The sequence below is a fragment of the Culex quinquefasciatus genome, chromosome 1 (genome assembly GCF_015732765.1).
Source record: "Culex quinquefasciatus strain JHB chromosome 1, VPISU_Cqui_1.0_pri_paternal, whole genome shotgun sequence".
Lineage (NCBI taxonomy): Eukaryota > Metazoa > Arthropoda > Insecta > Diptera > Culicidae > Culex > Culex quinquefasciatus.
In genome coordinates, this window is record NC_051861.1 from 118,655,574 (window position 1) to 118,676,023 (window position 20,450).

General features: G+C 36.5%; 1 protein-coding gene across 1 annotated transcript in view; it reads right to left on the reverse strand.

The window, feature by feature from the left end:
• The window catches only part of LOC6038454 (solute carrier family 52, riboflavin transporter, member 3-A), a 35,579-nt gene continuing 15,129 nt past the window's right edge, over positions 1-20,450 (reverse strand). Inside the window, exons 3-7 of the mRNA XM_038249397.1 lie at positions 17,709-17,716; positions 17,063-17,635; positions 16,419-16,784; positions 3,974-5,183; positions 1-708 (exon numbers count right to left, since the gene is read on the reverse strand). Coding sequence (XP_038105325.1) covers positions 514-708; positions 3,974-5,183; positions 16,419-16,624 — 1,611 coding nt within the window. The 5' untranslated portion in view covers positions 16,625-16,784; positions 17,063-17,635; positions 17,709-17,716 and the 3' untranslated portion in view covers positions 1-513. The remainder of the gene's footprint in view (positions 709-3,973; positions 5,184-16,418; positions 16,785-17,062; positions 17,636-17,708; positions 17,717-20,450) is intronic.

The following is a 20,450-nucleotide window of genomic DNA, read 5'->3' on the forward strand; positions in this document are numbered from 1 at the left end:
CATTCAAAACGTGTTTATTGTCGTGAATATTTCAATGAATGAAGACATTTGTGTAAACTATAAACTCTCTACAAACGGGTGCATTTTATTTTGCAATTAATTCATACGTTGTCTAAAGGCAAACACAACACAAACTAACTAATAACATAACAAAGGGTAGAAATCAAAATTTTAGAAACTCAAACCTATCTGATAGGAAATTTAGGGTTTTGTACTTGACCGTTTACACATAGTTTTTGTTCTTGTTCTGACAAATATAAGCTCTAACACTAAATGCAATTACAATTTAACGTATCAACTAACAACCTAACTATAATAATGAAAGTCAGACTTTTTTCAACTCGCTAGGCTACGATCATGATTCAGGTTGAGTTGAAAGATTTGTTCTATGACCCAAACTCAGAGCAACACAAACACGCCCACATTCATTCGTTCCAATGCAACTTTTTGGTGCTGGTGGTAGTGTGGTGTAGTAGGTTCCTGGTCTCCTTACATTCCGGATGGTCACCACGATCAGCACGGATAGTACTGCTGAAACAGGTTCGTAAAGTTGACCATCGTAAAGGAAAGTATCGAGCCGCAAAGGGAGCCAATCTGCGTGACCGCTCCGACCCAGACGAGCGATTTGCCACCCTGGGAGCGGAACACCGTCGTGATGGAGAGCCGCACGTAGCTGACCAGACCGATTAGGATGGTCCAGGAGATGATCTGCGAGGGAGGAGAGTGGGAAGTATAATTGAAAGATGATTTTAAAGCGTTAAAAAAAAGTTAAAAAAAAGCCAAGATTTCAATATTTTAATGAAAAAAGTGTTTAAAAATGCATTACATAGCAGTCCAGTTGTTTAGCAATCATTTGTTTTAAAAATATACAAATATTGAGTTTTTTTTCTGCGAGAATTTAATTGCAACGGCCTTACTTCAATTAAAAAAAAGATTACCGTTATCTGGGGCGAATCGGGACAGCTGTTTTAGCAATGATGCAGCCTAAAATTTTGATAAATTTGAGTGATTTCGGTTACACCAGAGACAGAGCATAGAAATGTGTACATCCTTTTGAAGTTTTTAGATGCTCTCTGTAGTCCCGATTCGCCCCAGATGACGGTACATCTTGCTTTACAAACACGGAAACTGTCAAAACTAAAAACAGAGTGCCTCTTCAGTGGAATACCAGCTTAATAGGCATCCCAAAATTGGTCGATTTCGAGTTTTAAAAATCCCATAGAACCCAATATATGACTAAAAACCTCTTTTTGACAATTTTGCTAAATTCTTAGGGCAGATTAAAATATCGTTGATATTTTTTCAGCGTTTGGAGTGCAAAAATTCCCCTTTCGAATGCTTGAGTTTCTTTTTCGAATTTTCCTTAAGTTTGGCCTGGGGGGTAACGTGATTTTCGAATGATCCCACTTTGTTTACATCGAAAAAGTAAGAGGTGGTTCAAGCAAAAGCGTAACTTTTTTTTTTGCTCTTAAATAATTTGTTTTGAAACCTGTTGCGGGTTTTTCTTTTCAAGATTTTAATTAAGTACAGTTGACTCTCTCGTTCTCGATATTGAAGGGACTGTCGAGAGCAGGAGTTATCAGATTATAGAACGGAAAATCAAAGCAATCTATTTGAAGGGACTGAAAAATTTATTGACAGCTGGAGCAATATTATATCGAGAAGATCGACAGCCAGAGAGTCCACTGTATGAAGTGTTTCGGCCGAGGTTTCGCCAGTTTCTGCACATTACACCAATTTCGGTCGGATAAAAAAGGTCTCTTCCGGGAGACGACCTCCAGATGGGCACTGACAAGGGAATTAACTAGCAGGAATCACATGCATTGCAAAATTCACATTCCTTACAATAAATCAACAAACCAAAATTGCTTTTAACAATAATTTCTCTAATGATCAATTACAATACTTTCTACTTTCTGGCGAACGTTGAAATGGTTCCGCTTTGACAGCTCAAAAACGGTTCCACTTTTGAGCCCCTCTATTCACCCCCCAGAGTTTGGCTTGCCAATATTCCTGGAAAGTTAGATTTATAAAGCACCGTCACGTCATCGTGAACCACCCTGATTTTCATTCAAACTCGTCAACCAACGTGTCAAAACTTCATATTTTTTTGTGAATCCATTGCCACTTCATTCATCGATCTGAACACAGCGCTACTAACTTTGACTTCAAGAAACCGCTTTCATTTTCACTCTGATTTCGTCATTCTCAGGAAGGACTTTTGGAAGCACTCTTTTCACAAATTTCTGGCCGAATTTCACGAGCGTTTGAGTAAATTTTACTCGAATCTGTGTGGCCTTTATTCTCCTCAGATTTCCAGTTAAAACCAATCAAACATGGGTGAAATTTACCAATCATTGCATGAAAAGAAAACATGAAAAAAACTTGCTGAAGGTGCTATTAGACTATGGCAAACAAACAAACTCGCACTTTTCTGTGTTTGAAAGTTTGCAACACTCGCAAAAAAAAAACTAAATGTATGCAGGCTGACGTTTCTGCAAACAAACAGAGCAGGCAAACTGTCAAAAAGTGTGTTTGTTTGCGAGTTTGTTTGTTTGTTTGCCAGCTCCTTGAGTAGGTTTGATTTTGATGAAATCTTGATGAAATAACTCAGAAATGAGTTGCTTGAAATGATCGGATAGTCGACTGAATGTTAAACTTAGCTATCCAAATATTTCTCCGCATGTCGATAATTTGCTCAGTTTCTTCAATGTCTACTTTAATGCTCTCGTTTTCGCTATATCCTCTCTAATTCGAAGAAGTTTGGAAGGGAGTTTGACATTCGTTTTTTTTCTTGTTTGCTTGTCGAGTATCAAAATCTCGAAAATCTCTGGACGTAGGGGAAATATACCCCTATTAAGCCTAACAAGCGGTCGTGTTTCAATTATGCTGGATAATCTGGAGTGTTACTTGAAATTTACTAAAAGCAAGTACACCAACGAGTAGAGCAACTTTTTGTGAACATTTCTGTTTATTTTCACTTTTACTAAAAGTTATTCTATTCCTTTTACAAGCATTCAAAAAAAAAAAAATCCCAAATGTATTCTAATCAGACGAGAATGCATTGGGTCACGCCCATTTTTCTATTTCCAGCATAGTTTTTTTTCCTCCGGCGCCCTTTTGGGTCTGCTTAGTGCTGCCAATTGTGATGAAATCTTAAGCGAACACTTACGAAAAGTAGCATTTAAAGGGAAAGTTTCCTGGCATCACTGGCTCACCCTTTGTTCTTTATTTGCCTTCGCTTCTCGCTCGGTTTTCTTCAGCCTTCGATTGGAATGGGTCGTCAAAAGTCAAACGTCAAAAGACTTGGCGCGTTTGTTTTTTTTTATGGCGTTTGCTAATTATTTACATGTTTCGGGATTATTTTTCAAGTGAGTGACAAACTTATGTTCAAAAGAACAAGTTGCCGGTAGTTGGAAGCAGTTTTATATCTTAAGCGCTTTGCAAACGTTAGCGCTAGTGAAAAGATATTGATGGCGACTTTCGTCAAGCAGATAACCTCTCATCTTGCGTGTGGATGTGTGTGCCAACAAAAGGACGAGAAATGGTCTCGCAAAATAGAAATTATGATCAAAAGTGCATTAAAATTTGATCTTTTTGCCCAGTAAGTGGCATTGCTGGTAAGTTTACAGCCTAAATAGTATTTTTGGAGCTTTAATCGAGCATCAAACTCTTCATATGACGAAGATAGGTGTTTGATTAGAAAGGGTATATTTCCCCTAACATTAAAAAAAAACCCTTAAAGTGATTTAGAATTTTAAATCCAAAATGGCGGGTTTGAAATACTGAAAAAAATCTATTTGGTATGCTAAAAGGCGGTCAACAACTCAAATTTGACTAAAATGGGGTCTTAGAACTCGAATTTGATGTTTAAAATAAGATTTTTTTTTGTTCATGATTCGATTATCCGAAGTCCCATACAGACCTTCGGATAATCGAGTCTGGCCTGTACAGAGTTAACTGAACTACTCACCACCAGTGCCTCCCCGATGGCCATCCCCATAAACGGCGGCGCCGGACTCATGAAAGCGGTGGCCATCGCGTACGCCGCAAACACACCCGCCAGCATCGATATCGACGTGATGGCCCGGATCGAGGTGTGCGGCAGGAACACGGCCATGAAGCACGCCACCGGATTGGCCATCGTGCTGAGCGTCACCGTCAGATGGTAGGCCACGTTGCCGTACGGTAAGCAGGAGTAGGACTGGATACCGGGGAAGAATCCGTTCCCGAACAGGCACAGCACTCCGAGCAGGACCATCAGATAGGTGTAGTTTCGGTTCGAGAGCACTTTGGGCTGTTCGTGCTTGGTTGAAGTGGAGGTTGTTGGTTTTTCCGCTGGGTTAGATGTAGGGGTGGTCACGACGGTCACGGTGGGTGTCGTTTCGTACGTGTAGTCGTTGCCGTGATTTATGACGACGGCCGCGTACTCCTGGCGGCACCGCGGATGGTTATCAAGTATCGTAAAAGCGATTGTACTAACGATTAAAACGACAAACACAAACACAAAGTATTCGAGCGAGCCGAAGCGCGGCGGCGGCGTGTAGCTGATGAAGTCTGGGGCGTCCGGATCGGTCGAGTTGTTCGGGATGCACTCGGCGTTGCCGCCGACGCCCTGGATGAGGGCCACGATACTCGGGAGAAAGCCGCTGAGGCCTTCACCAATCAAGTACGTAATCAGATAGACGTCCCGGAAGCGTCCCATGTACGGCATGAACAGCACCGAGCTCGTACAACCGACCAGTGCCAGCGCAAACACGCACACGAACATCGCAACGGACCGTTCCGCGCCAAACACGAACGCCGTCCGCTCGTACAAAAACGCCATACAGATCGCACCGACCGTCCCGATCACCAGCACCGCGTAGATCATGTACGAGTCCCGGAAGGCACGCACCCGCTGCAGCGCCGTATACAGCAACGGTCCCAGATTCCCAAGCTGCGTGATGACCACCAGGTACGACGGCAGGTTCCATCCCTCGGGTGCGTTCGCCACCAGCAGCGGCAGCTGGACGAAGCTCGAGTTGACGCCGATCCAGGCGCCGATGCCGAACAGGATCGCCAGCAGGTCCACCAGCAGGCTGCGGTTCTGGAACGCGTCCCGGACGCCGGTCAGCTTTTGCTTCATCGTGGTTGATTTGCGCAGCAGGCAGCAACTTTCGGTGAGGGCAGCCGATGATGGACTGTAGAAGGGGGGTAGACGGTATAGTTAATGAGCCTAGAAGTGATCAGCTGTATGACGGCGTTTAAACAGAGCAGGCGGTGATTAGATAACGTGGGACGCGATTGATTGCTGTAGAAGAACGTCGGGACGACGATTTCGACGATGATTCGCAACCGGTTGGCATTGAGCGACTGATTCAATGTGAACAACTTGTTGCAGAAGACGTTAATCCTCGGCTCGGCTGTGATTGGGTGGTGTTGATCGATGGAAAGTACCTTTGAGTGGGGTGACTTTGTGTTTGTTTTACAACTTTACCATTTAAGAGCGAGTCCACGAACAGGGCATACCCCTTTGTATGGGACGTCGTTTGGACCTCACCAATCTGCCTGAAATTTTCAGGGGTTATTTGTACATATAAAACTAGCATCTGGCCAAAATATGAGCACTCTACGACAACGGGAAGTGGGGCAAATCGGGACATAAAGTTTGAAGGATCAAAAACGTCAAAAATCTTAAAAAGGCTATAACTTAGGCAAAATTCAGTTGATTTTCAAAATTCAAAATGCATCTGAAAGGGCTTAAAAAATGCAACAAAATGCAGGATAGAGCATCCCAATTGGTAAAATCTAAAGGGAGTTATTGGCATTTTAGTGAAAAAATAGCATGATTTTCAAACTCAAATAAAAAAGTGTTCCATCCAGATATCAACTCGGTTCGACCTGCAGCTTGTAGGGGACATCTGGGACTACCATCTGAGACTGAGAACGCTTTGGGTAAGGCAGTTTAACATATTAAATAGACACTTTTACTTTTAGTGATTTTTTTGGTTGTAAATTTGTGCTCGGGGGACCCCTTAGATCCCATTTTCTGGTGATAATTTTATCATATTCGTGTTCCTGAGACAATTTCACAATAGAAACATGCATAAAAATGTTTATTTTGATCCATTTTAACCCTTTAAAAAATAAAAGTTAAACAAAATCTTCGATTCACATTTATTGAAAATCAAGTTCGTTTCCAAGGATACTAGATGACACCAGAAAAAAGCAGCTTCATAATTTTTTTATAACTTTATTTTTTTAAGGGTTAAAATGGATCAAAATAAACATTTTTATGTATGTTTCTATTGTGAAATTGTCTCAGGAACACGAATATGATAAAATTATCACCAGAAAATGGGATCTAAGGGGTCCCCCGAGCAAAAATTTACGACCAAAAAAATCACTAAAAGTAAAAGTGTCTATTTAATATGTTAAACTGCCTTACCCAAAGCGGTCTCAGTCTCAGATGGTAGTCCCAGATGTCCCCTACAAGCTGCAGGTCGAACCAAGTTGATATCTGGATGGAACACTTTTTTATTCGAGTTTGAAAATTATGCTATTTTTTCACTAAAATGCCAATAACTCCCTTTAGATTAAACCAATCGGGATGCTCTATCCTGCATTTTGTTGCATTTTTTAAGCCCTTTCAGATGCATTTTGAATTTTAAAAATAAATTTAATTTTGCCTAAGTTATAGCCTTTTTAAGATTTTTGACGTTTTTGAACCTTCAAACTTTGTGTCCCGATTTGCCCCACTTCCCGTTGACCTAGAGTGCTCATATTTTGGCCAGATGCTAGTTTTATATGTACAAACAACCCCTGAAAATTTCAAGCAGATTGGTGAGTTCGATGCGAGATGGGTATGCTTTGCTCGTGGACTCGCTCTTAAGTAATCAAAAATATTTTCTATCTATTTCTATTTCTATGGATACCAGGTTTTTAAGCAAAGATGGCGTTCGAATGGTGAACGCCCGAAATGTCAAAATCGCACAGTAGCACCAACATTAGAAAAAAAATGTGGCTGTCATGCCATGGCACGCTTTTTCCGTAATGTTGGTACCACTGCGTGATTTTGACATTTCGGGCGTTCACCATTCGAACGCCATCTTTGCTTAAAAACCTCGTATCAAAATTAAATCCAAAGTTGCTATGATATCGACATTTCAAGGGTCCTGATTTTCGGCCAATACGCACCTCCCATGAAAAGGTGTTAAGAAATGGCTTCTTTACAAACAGCAGAACAAGGAACGATTTTCTTCACCCTCTCAGGCTTGCTTTTGCTACCGCTGCTGCCCATTTAAATTTTTCCTTAACCGGCTCCTTACCAAGTGCGTATACCGCTTTAAGTGCGATATGCAGATCGGAAGGAACGCGGTCAAGAAAAGTTGTGCATTCTTTTCGTTGAAAATTTGACAGTTCGGTTTGAGCGCGTGTAAAGGTGCGCGCTTGAGGTTTTTGGAAGAAAAAAGAATAAAAAGATTAAAATATTCAGAAAATCAAAACTGCTCTTGTAAAAAAACAAAAATTGAATTCAAAAATTAAATTGGACATTTTAATTTACTAATTGAAAAAAAAATTAAAGAAATTTAAAATCCGAAAATCTTTAATATGATATTTAAAAAAATAAAACTCTCACATTCTGGAATTGTGAAGTTTGAAAATTCTGGAAATAAATTCTAAAATTTACAAATCCATCGATTCTCAAATTCTTAATTTTTAAATTCTTGAATTCCTCGATTTTTGAATTCCTTTATTCTTGAATTCCTCAATTCTGAAATTCTTAAATTCTGAAATTCCTAAATTCTTAAATTATTACATTCTTAAATTCTTAAATTCTTAAATTCTTAAATTCTTAAATTCTTAAATTCTTAAATTCTTAAATTCTTAAATTCTTGAATTCTTAAATTCTTAAATTCTTAAATTCTTAAATTTTTAAATTCCTTAATTACGCCAGTAATGTCCAAAATGAACGTTTTAGTGGCCTCAAAAATTTACATTTTTAAAAAATTGTTTTAAAATTCAAACGCGCCAAGATCCTGTTACGTCCAATCAAGCTCATATTTGGGATTTAGACTCAGAACGCCTACCGGAACAAGCCCCTGAATGCCCGTCAAAAAGCCATTTTTGTTAGACACTTGTATACAAGCAGTCTATCCTGTTCATGTAAACATTCACTGACAGGAGCAGGATCGACGTGTGTTTACAAATCGACATTGGCCCATTTACATTGTTTTGCTGGAATCTATCTTCTATATATATAAAAAATTTCGACGGTTTTGTTCGAACGCGAATCAGTTCAATACGGAGCGTCGGATCAAGGGGCTCTTTGTTGCGTTGGGTTTGTATAAGTCCAAGGAAGGTTCTTACGCAAAAAAGTAAAAACTTTGGCCACTCTGGAACCGATTCCGGAAATTCTGCAGATTGTATGGAAAATGCTGCGTAAAATCAAATTTTTATCACAGGAGGCTGAATTAGCAAACAAGCAAGAAATGTCAACAAACGAAAAAAGGGCAGGACGAAGTTTGCCGGGAAGAGCTTGTATCTTATAACTATTCCCAAAAACGAAAAAAATGCAATGAAAAACTTTGTTTTGGCTATGATTAGGCCATTCCTAATTTTGTTTCAAAAAACGTTGAGGTCGTACAGAATCAGGTGCTATCATGCGACACAGAAGGTATTGTTTCAATTTTTAGTGATAAACCAGCTTTTTTGGAGGTACCAGAAGGTTGAATGTTTTCACCCAGCAATTTTCTTCATTTGATCAAAGCTCCGTCCTTTTACGGTACCTATTAAGATCACACTAGCTGATAATAGTGACCCCAGCTTTTACTACATCGTATTAATTTGTCTTATCAACAAATTGTTATATTTCCGTGTACAACAAACCATAACTTGTCGCGCAAAACTCATTCAATCGCATGATTTATTTATTGCGTGGAATCTTTTCTTTTTTTTTCTAGACGAATCCATTCAACAATCTCACCAAATTAAGAATGATGCCTCCCAGGAAGGAGCGAGCTCAAAGATCAAACGGGGGTCGGCTTCCGATTGTGTGATAACAAAAAAAGAAGCTTCGTGTTTTACAAATTACCGACAAACGAGCGGTGGTTGTTTAACTACTTTTTTTCTGGAACACAAGATGTGCTACTTTGTAAGTGGCTGGCAATCTGGCTTGTTTGTTTTGTTTTGGGGACATTGTTTAAAAATATGGTCGCCATAACATTCGCAAATATTTGCACAACAAATCTTGCAGAGTCAAGTCGTGAGATCAGATTTTTTTAAATCACTTTTTGTACAAGCTTTGCAACATTGCTGCCTATCAGAAAACAGCACTCTTATCGGTTTTGGTGCGTCAATTGCACCCATTAGACCGGTAATTTGGTTTAATGATGCTGTTATAAGATTGTGGTGACATATTTGAAAATGTCGCATTACCTACAAATGTCATGAAAAATTCAAAATTGTAGTTTTTAAAGAAGTTTAACTCAACTTGATAACGCAATTGACCTATTTTACAATGGGGAAGCCCAATATAACTCGATTATTGCGCCATATACTTGTGCCATCGTTTTATTACATTACGGTATCACGTCGGAAGGAACATATCTCAAGAGTGCAATTGTGTTATTGAGCTGTAATAAATCATGCAATCAGAAAGTGATTTGGAGACTGAACAAAGAACGATTTGGTTTTATTTAAACAAATCCGGACTGGAGCCATCCATAAACCACGTGGACATTTTTTTGAATATTGTAAATTTTTATGTAGTGTTAAAAGCACGATTAGAAACGATTTCTTATCACTTTTTTTTATTTTAGGGAACGTTCTTTTACGTAACGCAAAAAATCGGATTTTAGACCCCCTTTGATTTTTTTTGTATGGAGCGTAACACGGCCTCCGACCCCCCCTCCCCCCAACTGCGTTACGTAATAAAAGAACGCTCCCTTAATGCGAACAAATAAATTGACAAGACAACATATTTTCGATGGATCAACTATGGTCCCCTTGGAGCGAGCTGCCAAGTAGGACCTTTTCTGTCAAGAAGGGCCGCGAAGTTCATTTTAAGAAAATGTTTAAAAAACCCTTTTAAACGAGCTATTAAATCATTTGATGTCGTACAAAGGGTCATTGTACTCAGAAAGAATAAGCTCTAAGAGTAAATGAGTGTGCTTACTCGAGGCGGAGCTGTTGCTGGTAAGTTTATGGCCGAAACAGTTATTTTGGACCTTCTATCGAGCAACAAACTCTCCATATGCTGAAGATAGGTGTTTGATTGGAAGAGGTTTATATACCTTAGTTCAACTTAACATAAATTCTTTCAAAGTTATTTTTGTAATATTTCTGTTGATTTTTTTTCGATTATTTAAAAATAATGTATTGTTGTGTCTGTATTTTTTTTTATATTTTTTTTCCATTATTTGCGACATGAACAGTTTTTTAAATAGCTTATGATTTAAAAAAAAAATGAGCGTAATTTTATATTCTTTCAAACTAATTTATTTCTTCCGTGTTTTTTTCCTCATTTTTCAAAAAGTAGCATTTATGAGAACAAGTCTAAACTATGTTAGAGTGTTTTTCGAATTGTATTTTCCTTGAAATAATATTCTTGTTTTTTAATTTTTTTGTACGTATTTTCATTCTTTAAAACATTAACGTTTCTTTAAATTTAAAATAGTTTTTTTTTTTAATTGAGTCATATTATATGATCTTTAAAATTACATTGTTCTTCCTTAGTACTTGCGTAGGATTAGTTTGGTGGTTCATGAAAAAAATAATCGAGTAAAGTTTTTTTTAACACTTGTGACACAGAGATGTTACCGTAAACTGGGGTCAATCGGGACACATGGGGCGAATTGGGACAGCAGTTTTAACCATGTTGGAGCACAATATTTTAATTTTTCTGGTTTGTTTCGGTTAGAACAGACTCAGGCCAACAAAATGTGTACATCCATTTCCAAATTTAAAAGCTTTAAGTGCTCTAAAAACTGCTGTCCCTATTCAGACTGTAGTCCCGATTCACCCCAGATAACGGTACGCTCAATTGAAAAAAACAAACTTTTTTTGTATTTAATTCGAAAATTAAAAAAAAAAGTTTTGAAAATTAACGTTAAGTGTAAAAAGGCTAGTACGGAAGTCGCAAGAAACGCAGATTTGACGTTTGGAAGCGTTCTTTTATTACGAAACGCAGTTGGGGGGAAGGGGGGGGGGGGTTGGAAGGCCGTTTTACGCTCCATAAAAAAAATGTATGGAAATTTTGCTACGAGGGGGGAGGGGTTCCGAAAATCCATTTTTTTGCGTTACGTAATAAAAGAACGCTCCCTTTCTTCCGCTGTTGTCAGAACGAGGTAACATTATGGTTACAGTTTAAACAATGATCATTTAATTTTCCCAAAAAAAAACTAAAAGCTAAAAAGTGAAATAAAAAAAAAACAAAAATACGGTATTTTAACCACTGGTGGACCCCCTAGTAGAGTCGACGAGCATTTTTCACAATTATTCAATAGTTTAAGCACTATTTCATAACCCTTTTTACAACACAATGAAATCTAAAGTCTTTTGAACAATTCTGACTATTTGTTTCATCAATTTTTTGCTTTTGTGCAGAAAATAGCCATTTCAAAAAAAAAAGTATTTTTTGCCAGTTATGGACCCCCTTTTCCTATAGTGGACCCGGGTCCATAATCCGATTGTGAACCCGGGTCCACTATAGGAAAACTGTTGTTTTTGTATCAAATTTAACCGATATTTGATGTTCTGATGCATGGTGTGGGTCTAATAATAGATATAAAGATTCAAAGTGGGCACTTGCTAACTTTTCACTGTAAACAAATAAATTTTGTAAACAGATATGGCTTAAAACAACATAAAAACTTAACAGACTTTTAAACTCATATATTTCCTAAAAATATCAAATAAAACGTGTCAAAAACCACTGTAAACATAAAAATGATAAAAGTAATGTTAATGCAAATTTTCCATAGTTAATAGTTGATCAAAACAAAACAATGGATTTGTTTACAGTTGCTGATAAAACCACGCATGCTTATTTAAAAAAAAATGTTTTGTTGTTGATTATTATAAAATATCATTTCAAACTTCAATTATGATGCTTCAGTTAAGTACAATTAACTAAAGTTTCAATCAATTATAAATTCTTTCAGTTTCAGCAACTTTGGTACTTTAACATGAAAACAGCTTTATTTATACTCATGATTGAAATATATGCATTTATAGGGGAACTATACCCTTTCTCAGCCTATTTCTATTATCGGCCTATCAGCACTTTGATCATGAATTACAGCTTTCATGAATTGTTTTTGACTGTTCCAAAGTAATAAATAGCTCAAATAAAAGTGAGCAAGCAACTCTCCATTGTTGATACATCTGAAAATGATGATTTAATAGCGGAAAATGGCAAAAGTGATGAGAATTGGTCGAACGGCTTAGAGTGATAAAAATGGGTATATTTCCCCTATTATATTTTGATTGATACATTCATTGTATGTTTAAGAAAAACTTTTAGAAGTTTAAGAAGTTTTCTTCATTTTTGCCTTTCTTACTAAAGAAAGGTATAGGTTTTACTTTAAGCCAGGACGTCATTTCCATCTTCGTAAATATGTCGATTCAGCGTGAATTTTAATCGGAAAAATCGTCAAAAAATCACACTGCATCGCTTCGTCGCCAAGTCGACAAGTTGTCAAGTTGAGCTTCGAATGCTGGCGCGAGAATGCTGGCGCATATATTTTGGCTCGACTTATACTCATTTTGTAGTAGCTTGTCTACCGATGTTTCCTTCAATATGTAAGATATCGTAGCTTTTCGGTTTCTTTTGCCCTGTCCGTTTTTGCATATCTGTCCAATGTTTATTCAAAAACTTTTGTGACATTGGACATTCATCCGGCTACAATCAATTTGTTTTCCGTGCGCTCTTCCCGAGCATGGGTAAATAACAAGGGAAATGCGTAATAATACCTTTCTCTGGTATCAATACCAAATTTTGGTATTCCTGGACCCTTTGAAATTTGTCTTAAGGATTATGCAAGAGCAAAATGTGGTATCATACCAATTTAAGGTATTGTTTTGATATTGCTAAATTGCAGAATTTGTCAATGGTCGAATACCACATTTTGGTATTCTTTTGGTATTACAGTGTTTTATCAAATTCCTCTGCAACTATAGGAGAATTTTGACCAATTTTGACTAAATAATTAATTTTGCGCTAAAATGATGTCTCAAAGCGAATGCTTTCATTGAAAACCGGAAATTTCAAACTTGATTTTAAACATTTTTGATATACCCCCTACAGAAATGACTTGAAATTGTGGAAAATTTTCTAAGTCAGGATGGCACATTTTGGTATTATTTTGGTATTAAAGTGTTTTATCAAATTCCTTTGAAACTATGGGAAAATTTTGACCAATTTTGACAAAATAATTAATTTTGCGCTAAAATGATGTCTCAAAGCGAATGCTTTCATTGAAAACCGGAAATTTCAAACTTGATTTTAAAAAAAATTGATATACCCTCTAAAGAAATGACTTGAATTTGTGGAAAATTTTCTAAGTCAGGATGGCACATTTTGGTATTATTTTGGTATTGAAAGGTTTCATCAATTTTCTCTGAAACTATGGGATTTTTTTACCAATTTGGACAAGATAATAAATTTTGCGCTAAAATGACTTGAAAAAAAAAATGTTAAAGCTGGTTTTAACATTTTTTTATATACCCATTAAGATTTTTTTAAAATCGTTGAAATTTCTCTAAGTCAGGATAACCCAATACTTTGAAAAATGAGTCAATCGAATGATTATTGAATTTTGGTGAATTTCAATCCAGTTTCATTTTAATAACACTTATTTTTCAATCTTGTTATTTTTCAGAAGCTTCAAGAACTTCAAGCACAGGCCGTTCATCAATGACAAATGCATTCGGTGTGGTGAAGGATATCACTAAGAACAACATGGAATCATCAGGTGAGTAGATTTGGCTGTTGCATATGAATCATTTCCGTTTTTTCACTAACTGCGACTGCTGCACTAAAAATGGTATGAAAATACCAAATTTTGGTATTACTTGTGCAAATACCAGCGACCAAAATGTGCTCTTGGTTGCCCAGTAATAGATGGTAAAATACCATGAAATCATACCAAAATCATGTATGTGGAAGACCACAGGAATACCAAAATATGATTTTCCAAGGGCGCGGGAATACCTAAAATTAAAACCATGGCAATACCAAGTTTTGGTATTCAAGCAATGTTCAAAAATCCAGAAGACCTCAACTTGGTATTGAAATGGTTTTATTTTGAGGTATTATTTTACCCTTGGAATAACATGGTTCGGTATTGTTGTGCCCTTCCACATACAAGACTTTGGTATGATTTCATGGTATTTTACCATCTATTACTGGGCAACCAAGGGCACATTTTGGTCCCTGTTATTTGCCCAAGTAATACCAAAATTTGGTATTCCCGTGTTATTTACCCCTGCTCGGGTTAAAAACGCCTAAATGTAGACTTCATTTGTCGTAAGTTTATCTAACAGGGTTCATTGGATTCCAATAGGAGCTTTCCAAGCTTTCATCGTTTATATCGTTTTCAAAGTTTTCAATGCTGGCGACGCCAATGGCTTTCTACCTAAGGTTCTCGCTATTGAGTGTGTAGTGGTGCGGTTGTTGAAAATAGCTATCTCTGACTCTGTCACTTTCTTAGAAGCTTCTTAGGCTAGCTTCCTGCGGCACACGCGTTTCACCGAAGCTAAAAACCAAAACCGCGGTGTGCATTGTCAATGGCGCATGGGAAGCTTGCTATGATCGCGTTTGGCATAAACGCTTGTTTGATTACAAACGTACAAGCATATTGTACGATTGAATATTTTCTTTGGTGAAAATTGCGTTTTTATTTCTTTTGGAAATCATATCATTTATAATACTTTGCTTTCATCATAAGACTTTCTTTTGTGCTGACGTTATAAATAAACAAAGTCGATGTTATGAATTGAAAAAAGTTCTACCATTGTTATATTCTTTAGTAAGAAAGGCTCTGTCTCACCCCAGGTGGGATTAAATCGGGTTTTGTAAGTTAAAATAACGGGGGTCCACTTTTGGAAAAGTTAGGATTTTCGTTGTCCTATATTGGATCCCTTAATTTTGCTCGAAATTGAGCAGTTCTTCGTTTTATTTTAATTAAATTTAAATTATTTCGACTTACTGAAGTTAAATAATCAGTGAAAAAATGATTGGATAGTGAATTCAGTAATAAAATGGAAATGCTGTTTTGTTGTGAAAATGCTAGTGGCCATTGCTGATTTCAGATGTCGTTCAGATGTACCCTATTAAGATTATTTTGTATTGTTTTGTTAAATAACAAAAAAAACATCTGAAATTCAGAATTTAAAGATTAAAAAATTTTAAAATTTAAAAAATCTGAAATTATTGAATAAAAACATCTAAAATTCAAAAACTAAAAAAGCTTAGAAAAAAAACAATATATTAAAAATTTCAAAATTCGAAAATAAAGAAATATTTTTTTTATTTTTGTCAAAATTTCGCTCAGGTTAATCAAATCAGGTTTTTTTTTTATTTTTTTTATGGTCCTCGTTTCTGACCTTAACAAATTACTCCAAAATGTTCCAAGGTTACCTGATTTGGTGTAATCTTATATGGCGGCAAATATGGCGTCATTAAAGAATTTTTATATAAAAAAAAAAAACAATTTTTAGTATTAAATTATTTAAGAGCTTCAGAATGTATCTATTATTTTTTCTTTTGATTTATTTCAATCTTTATTTTCCTCAAAAATCTCAAGCGCACGCACCATTGTTAGATAAATTGCCAGAAATTGATTCAAATACCATCATGTTACACGTCGTTGGATATGTAAGTAAAAGAATTATTATTATGTGATTTTTATGTTCTTTTTTAGGCCGTCTTAAATGTATGTAAACTATGTCCGGACCTAACATCCGACCCATCGTTGGATAGGTAATTGAAAGATTTTTCCAACGAGTCCAAAACATTGAAGATCTGGCAACCCTGTCTCAAGTTATGACCACTTAAGAAATATTCATGTCATGTACTATTTTAAAGCTTTTTAAATATTTCCGTATTAATTTTTAGGAAGTAGTGAGGAAGGCATCAGCCACATAGGTGGATTAAGTTAGTTTTTTTTATGAAGATTGTGCTATTTATTTGAATTAGTAGTACTTTTTAAAGGCTCGCACAGCTTCTTTCAGGGTTCATCCGGTGCCTAATCCAACACCACACTAGGGCAAACAATTAAACTGACGCCATAAATTTACAGTTTCCCCAACACGCTGTTTTGTTACCAATCGCCACCACGTTATCGCCCAGCCCAAACTCACTAAATCTTCAAGTCACACTTGGGTAAGCAAACCATTGCGGTAATCATTCCGTACCTTCAACGACAACTCACCTCACTATCAAGCAGTCTGCTTCTCCACCTGCCGTGTTCGCAGCAATCGCTCCACCACCGGTAGAAGAGGTATCCGCACTTCGCGACCGCCGGGACTCGACTGCCGAAGAGACCGTGACGACCGCAACGTTACCGGCGGCGGCTCCGCCGCCATCGTAATCAGCCTCAGCTGCTGCTCCGTCTCTGCTATCAGCCGACGGACTCATATTCACCACACAGAGATTGCCAATTGAAGAAGTGTTCTCTCTCTGAGATTCGCGAGGTTCTTCGATTGGGATGCCTTGACCTCCGGCTTTGATCTATTGAAGTTAGTTAGACTCGCGTGATTGCGGAGCGAGATTGATCACTTTTGAGGGTTTTTATTGCCTACAAGAAACGAAATTTGAGCTTAATTGATTCGAATTCATTGAATTTTTAGTTTGGTGGAGTTGATCAACCATGCGTCTCCACCAAATTACATTAGTGGAGATCATTTGATGGAGACGCATGGTATTTCAATTCATTTTCAAGAGTGCAACATCTCAAAAAGTTGCATTGTAATCGTTCAGGATTACACAACGAAGTCTTTTTAAAGATTACTTTGTTCTGCAAACTACAAAAACGATTGCAATTCGATTCTACCTTCAAATTTAATCAATACTCACGCTTGCAACGACCTTCCCGCCTTATCACCCTTATCAATCGCCCCAGCTGTTCCGATATCGCAGAAAAACTACTTCGCCAAGGTGATTCAGCAGCTTCCAGCCGCGACCAAAGTTCGTGCCAGACTGAACTCGCTGATGCGACCAACTATTCGAGCATCGTTGCGTCACCCTCTCGGTTGTCGTGTCACAATTGATAGTTGAAAACTTTTTCCCTTAAACTTGACCCTCCTTCGGCTTCAGCTTTCCAACATAATAATTCACCGACTGATAATAGTAGTTGGGGCCGATAAGTGTGTCAGTCACGTTTCTCCTGGGAGGGCATTGTGTAATCAGCTTGTTATCACCTCTTCCTCCTCGTCTGTCGCGTTAATCTTCACCAAAGTTCTTAATTTTAGAAACAGACCAAACCCACCAAAGGGAGAAGGGCCTTGGACGAGTTGGACGTGGCGCCGCCGGTTTGGGACTTTGTACCTGCTGCTGAATCAGCAAAAAAAGCAATAATTATGGATCTATTTCTGGGGCAAGACTGAGTTGTTCCAACTTGTCGATATGTATAAAATGATATGCTGCCACCTGGAAATTTGTAAAATATCACAAATTAGTCTCACTTTTCATGCTAATTGGTTATGCTTGAAAGGTTTATTACCTCTTTTCCTCGTTGTTTTTTTTTTCAATCCAAACACCAAAGAACTAATTCCCAATAAGTTACGTCGATTTCTTTTTTGCTGATAGTGGCTGAAATAGTAAACTCTTGCACACATCTACTCAGCTCTGCGTTTAGTCACAGACACAAACACGTGCAATATACCTGCTACGAATTTTTGTTTACGTTTGTTCTGTACGGCGACCTTTTTTGCAATCGGTACCGAAACGTTATGAAATTACCGACATGCGATGTACTTGCATGTGCGCGAACTAAACTGACAGATCTGAATAGCTACAACAACAAAAAATCTGTGAACCTGTGTTGGTGTGGTACCTTAAACGCGAGACAGTGACAAAGTGAAACAGGTGCAAAGAACGGCCACTGTAAGGAAAGTGGCGCTGGTGAGAAATTAAGCACAGGAAAAACGAACGTGTTATATTTTCGTAATATTTTTTTAACCTTAGTTGCACTGTTAATTTGATTTTTGGTTAATCGCGGTCAATTTTCTTGAAATAATTCGTTGGAGTCGAACTGTGAAAAATTGATCGCGATGGATACTTTTCTACCACAGCTTTTCGGCCCCCTCAGCAAACGTCAATTCCATACAAATTGCTGCCGGATCTTTTTCCGGATCTTTACCGGAGCACGCAGAAAAATATTTTGTAGAATCAGCCTGTACGAGGGTTGATTCAACAAAATGTTTGTTGAATACAATCAACGCCAATTTTGCGTTGAAAAAAACCTTGATTTTCTCAATTCCACAAATTTTTTTTGGTGTTTTGAAGTTGCTTTGACGTTTAAGGCTGATACGCAGATGGGAAGGAACGCAAAACTCCATACAAAAAAACGCCCAAGAAACGGTCAAGGAAAGGGTCACGAAAAGATTTTTCTTAAGCGGTACGCAGCTGAAAAGTAACAGAAACGGAAAGATTGCGTTTGACGTTTCTTCGCGCGGTGCTTGTTTGTAATATGTTTTGATGAAAAAATCAATGAATTGTAATTTTTCTTTTTGAATGCGACTGATAATTACAAACGTTTTAATAATTTTGAATTGGATATAATAATATTTAAAATTCCCGCCGAATCTCAAAAAGAAGAATATTGAAACTAAAAGGAGAGATTTAGTTTTTTGGTCGAAATGGAGTAAAAAAAGAAGTTGTCTTTATAGATGTCGGCCATCGTGTCACCAACAATTTATTGCTAGTACCAACCAGCTACCTCTGAATTTAAGTCCGATTTACCCACACTCGCGGGACCAAAATGAAGTAAATCAGAGTGAAATTAGACTTGGCAATAATCATACAAATATCTTTGTTCTTACTGAAAATACAATAATAATCTGAAATTTTGAAATCCAACCAAACAACAAATTCAAAAATATGAAAAAAACAAACATTCCAGAAATTTCAAATAATTTTTTTTAAATAATAAAGAAAATTACAACAAAAATCAGAAATTTGGAAAATTAAAAATATGCACAATTGAATAATAATTTTAATTTTTAGCGTTTTTATAAATTCAATAGATCAAAAATGTTAAAATTCGAAACGAATGTACGAGTCGAAATTCCAAAAGTTTAAAAAATTGGAAATATAGAAATTCGTAAATACAAATTTACGAAAACCTCGAAATTATAAAAATCAAACACTCTATTTCTTCAAAAATTAAAAAATCAAGAATGAAAATTTAAGAATAAAGAAATTCAAAAAAAATTAAGAATTAAGAAATTTAAAAATTTAAGACTTTAAGAATTTTAAAATTTCAAAATTTAAGAATTTAAGAATTTAATTTTCTAGTTTCCTGATATCCTAATTTCCCAATTTCCAAACTTCCTAACTTCCACACTTCCTAATATTCTAATTTCATAATTTAATTTCCTAACTTCCTAACTTCCTAATTTTCTAATTTCCTAACTTCCTAATTTCCTCATTTCCTAATTTCCTAACTTCCTAACATTCTAATTTCCTTACATATTAATTTTCTAATTTCCTGATTTCTTAATTTCCTTGTTTCATAATTTCATAATTTCCTAATTTTCTTATTTTCTTTATTTTACTAATTTGCTATTATCATAATTTCCAAATTTCCTAATTCCCTGGTTTCCTAATATATTAATTTCCTTATTTCATAATTTCATAGTTTTTTAATTTCCTTATTTCATAATTACATTTTTTTTATTTCAGTTTTTCTTATTTTAGAATATAAGAATTTCTAAATTTTCTTTTATTTATTGATTTCTTAATTTTGCTTATAATTGTTGTTAAATGTTTTTGAATAAACATTTTTAATCTATTTAATTTTATGTTTTGAACATTTTTAATCTTTTTATTTTTTCCTCGAAAGAACCTCAAGCGCGCACACCGTCAATCGCGCTCATACCGAACTGTCAACTTTTCTTGGGGGGGTCACGAAAAGAACACGCAACATTTCTTGACCGCGTTCCTTCCGATCAGCATACCGTACTTTAGCGTTGAATCAAAAAATCTTGATTTTCAAATCAACAAAACGTTTTGTTGTTTTAAATATGCCTTATTTTTCTGTGTGAGGGAATGTTTGCGGGTATACAGCTAAATTAAAATGTTTGATAGTGTTTGTAGGCTTGCAAAAGGCAGTAGAAGTTGAGAAAAACAAAAAAAAAATGAGAGCAAAATTACAGTAAAGTAAGCGTTTTTGATTATGTTGGAAAGCGTGAGCGTTGATGAGAGAGGCAAAAAGCGAGAATGAGAGAGATGAGAAAAATGT